The 3,317-nt window shown below is 51.5% G+C and overlaps 1 protein-coding gene across 1 annotated transcript; it reads right to left on the reverse strand.

Annotated features, from left to right (window-relative positions):
- Positions 1-213: 213 nt before the first annotated feature.
- Positions 214-2,683, reverse strand: F4817DRAFT_104118 (pH-response regulator protein palH/rim-21). Its single transcript, XM_049297374.1, has one exon. It carries the CDS (start codon positions 2,512-2,514, stop codon positions 223-225), a length of 2,292 nt encoding a protein of 763 aa, XP_049159313.1. The 5' UTR covers positions 2,515-2,683; the 3' UTR covers positions 214-222.
- Between the last annotated feature and the right edge of the window lie 634 nt (positions 2,684-3,317).

Below are 3,317 nucleotides of genomic sequence, written 5' to 3' on the forward strand. Positions count from 1 at the left end.
GCCGATGCCACTTATCGAGTACGCCGGTTATACTCGTTATATTTGCGTAACAGTACTCCATCAATGCAGATATTGCAACCGTAATAAATGGGCAGAAATTCGCTATTCCTTCCCCTTTTTGAACCCAATGCGCCATATGATGCAGCCAAAGAAACAATGCACCCCAAGCGCCGCGCTGCCGTTAGATCACAGGAATATTCGATAGAAATGGGCCGGAAATCACTACACAGGTGACGACGCGTGATGCTGGTCATCCCCTAATATGTCATCCACTGGTCGCCTTTCGCTAGTCCTTCTTTCTCGTTGATCTCCACTCCTATGAGTATGAGTTGGAGTTGTCAACGAGTTCGTATCGCGCGTATTAGGTGGCCTATGAACATATGCGCTATTCCTTTCCACTGGACCTGGAATTGGCCTAGGCGCGGTCGATGCCGTGCTGTTATTTCTAGTAACATGGTGCGAATGTGGCGTGGGACCGGCGGCGACGCTTGTACTCCTCAGCGTATGTGCCGGTGTCGGTGGCGAAGAGGTAGATATTGGCGGTTCATGTGACTCTATTTGTAGTTCCTCTTCTTCCAGTAGCTGAGCCAGCGCCGCGCCGCGACGTGGAGGGGCGGGTATAACGGTAACCGGCAAGCTATCCGTATCCGGAGTCGGTCGAACCCTTTCTAAAATCCTCTCTGCCTGAGTAGCGGCAAAGATTTCTACCCGTCCCCTGAGGTCCCATCTACCAACGCTTTCGTAATCGCGCCCTTTCGGTTGTTTGGGTATTGTGTGTGGAAGGACTTCCGCCGGGGGTTCCTTCGCAGTACGGTGGAATGGGTTCAAATAGTTCCAACGGCTCGAATTTCCTGCCTCGCCATTTCTTCTTTCTGTGGGGCGCGCTGATGAGGGTTGTCGCGATGGTGGCGTGCTCCCAGGTTGTTCATTGCTCTCTGCTACAGGACTTGATGCCGAGGAGGTTGCACTATTGCTTCTAGACAAGGGTCGACCATGCCTATCATCTGTAGTCCTCGAAGTCGTCTCCGTAAGAGGTTGATATCGTACCGCGTAAACGGTGCTATCAGCACTTGCAGTATCCGTTCTACTTACCGGTGTAACTGCCGGGGGTGGTCGGGAAGGCCATAGTGGGGGCTGTAAGAACCGCGCTGCTGACCTGCCCGTCGGGGCGGCTTGTTGTCTCCTATCCGGGCTACTCTCTGTCCTCGACCTATACCGGCTAGCAATAGATGACATAGCTGGCCACATATTGCTCCGGCCACCTGATAACGAACTGTTACCACTCTCACCCCCGTCATCATCGTCCTCGCTCTTTCTTTTATTCTTCCGCCGCTTAGACCATGAGAGGTCCGAAGGAAATACCTCCATCATTTCGTCGCCGTCAAAGACCTCCCTTCCTAGAACTCCATCTTTCTTCTCTTCACGTTCTAACGCTTCGATCCGTTCAACCCACTCCCATACTACAACACTTGCTGCGGCAGCACCGACCCATCTAACATAATCACCCCATCCAGTAAATTCGGGTTTCGCTATGTCGAGGACGAAGAAGATAACCGGGACAAGAATCGATATTATAGAAAGAGCTGCCATGAGGCAGATGTTCTTCATAAGGGGATGGTAGAACGCATATCGTTTCTTCATGAGTGAATAATAGAGCACCCATGCCGCATATAATAAACCTAAAGATAGTTGAAATAGATAGCTAAGCGCCGGCACAGCGTCCGTAAAGCTGCGCGGCCTGGTATTGCCCTGTTTGGTGTAGTGGAAGCTATTGAGGGCACCGAAGATAACGTCCAACGTAATAAGCGAGAAAGCCGTCCATTTAATGATAACCTTCTCGCGCTGTCGAGGGAATAGTCGTATAAGGGTCTGGGCTTGGGCCAGCCAGAGGAACGTATCGGAGATGAGCTGAATGACCTTCAGTTGGGTTCCTCCCAGCACATCGTCCTGAAGCTGTTGTGCATTCTGAATTCCTAACGCGTATTGTTTCTCAGCTACGCGGAAAGTATCCGCCGTAGCAATAGATAAAGATATAGCTACGGTTAAAGCCGCAACCTTCTGCAGCCACGGACGACCACCAATACTAATACCATTCGAAGGACCATTCGTGAACCCACGCCGGCCTAAAACAACAACCCCACCGTCAAGAAACGATCGAGGCGCGATAACAAGCATGATAAGAAGCAAATAAGCAAGAACCGTCGTAGCAGCTAGAGCATAGCATTGCGGGAAGATCGAAGCGTAAAAGGGATCGCGGAAGTCGGAGAATTGAGGACCGGAATCCGATGATGTTTGGTCCAAATCGAAGGCTCCGTTCGCGATGATGGCGGGCTGGGGCATGACGGTAGGCGTGCAGAGAGGCGAATAGACGGCGTTGGCCGTTAAAAACGTCGGGTCGGCTCCAGGAATGTGCAACAGACCGCTCGAAGGGATGGTATAAGGCGTGCAGGAAGCATCGAGACTCAATGTCGCTGTAGCAGCCACCCTAGGCTGCCGAAAGTAGTGCGAACCCATCGTAGAGGGACGAACAAGCGGCCAGTCGCTAAGCGACGACGTTCAGGCACTTGCGATGCTACCGCGAGGCATTCGCCATGGAATAGGGATAGCCTACGAGGGCTTCGAGAACGCGACGGGCCCGTGTTACGTGGTCGAGTCAGTCGGTCGAGTACGGTGTGCGCGGTATAAACTCGCTTCGCCCAAGATGACGATTCTCGCGCGACAACAATCGATCCTCCAATTAATTATTTCCGTCAATTCAATTACTTTTTTTGTTTAAACGCTGAATAAAACAAATAGTTCGTTCGGATTCGTTAGCGGGGATGATTTTCGTCGGTTCTTGAGATTCGAGGTTGATGTCTGGGCGCCCAGAAGTCTTGGGATGTAAAAGAGACGGGAGATGGGAAGCCAACAGGAAGCCAACAGACGGTTGGTTTGGGGGTGGGCAAAAACAGCAAAAGGTCAGACTTCGCTTGCTTGAACGCCCATCGCATTCAATCCTTGCTAAGTGGGGAAAAGGGAAAAGGTATTGGAGATGGGGTGACTTCTAGCCTGCCGGGGTCCGACGGGATTGGTTGGCAGAAAGTCAATTGATTAGTGGACCGGCCTCCCTTAAGAACCTGATGTATTGTACCCGTCTCAGAAGGTGTTTAGGGAGGTGCATTGGTGCATTGGTGCATTAGTAGACGGGTAGAAGGGTACGACCTAGAAAAAAGAAGAAAAGAGAGGTCGGTCCACACTGTGCAACATATGAGTAACTGCGCGCCACCTAAATGTGATAGTGGTGCGATAGCAGCAATCCGTACACTTGCAGTACACTT

Source organism: Daldinia loculata (assembly GCF_022478755.1).
Source record: "Daldinia loculata strain CBS 113971 unplaced genomic scaffold F4817scaffold_23, whole genome shotgun sequence".
Taxonomy (NCBI): domain Eukaryota; kingdom Fungi; phylum Ascomycota; class Sordariomycetes; order Xylariales; family Hypoxylaceae; genus Daldinia; species Daldinia loculata.

Bases quoted from the DNA above. Each gene is read 5' to 3' on its own strand.
- F4817DRAFT_104118 (XM_049297374.1), bottom strand. From the start codon at position 2,514: ATGGGTTCGCACTACTTTCGGCAGCCTAGGGTGGCTGCTACAGCGACA.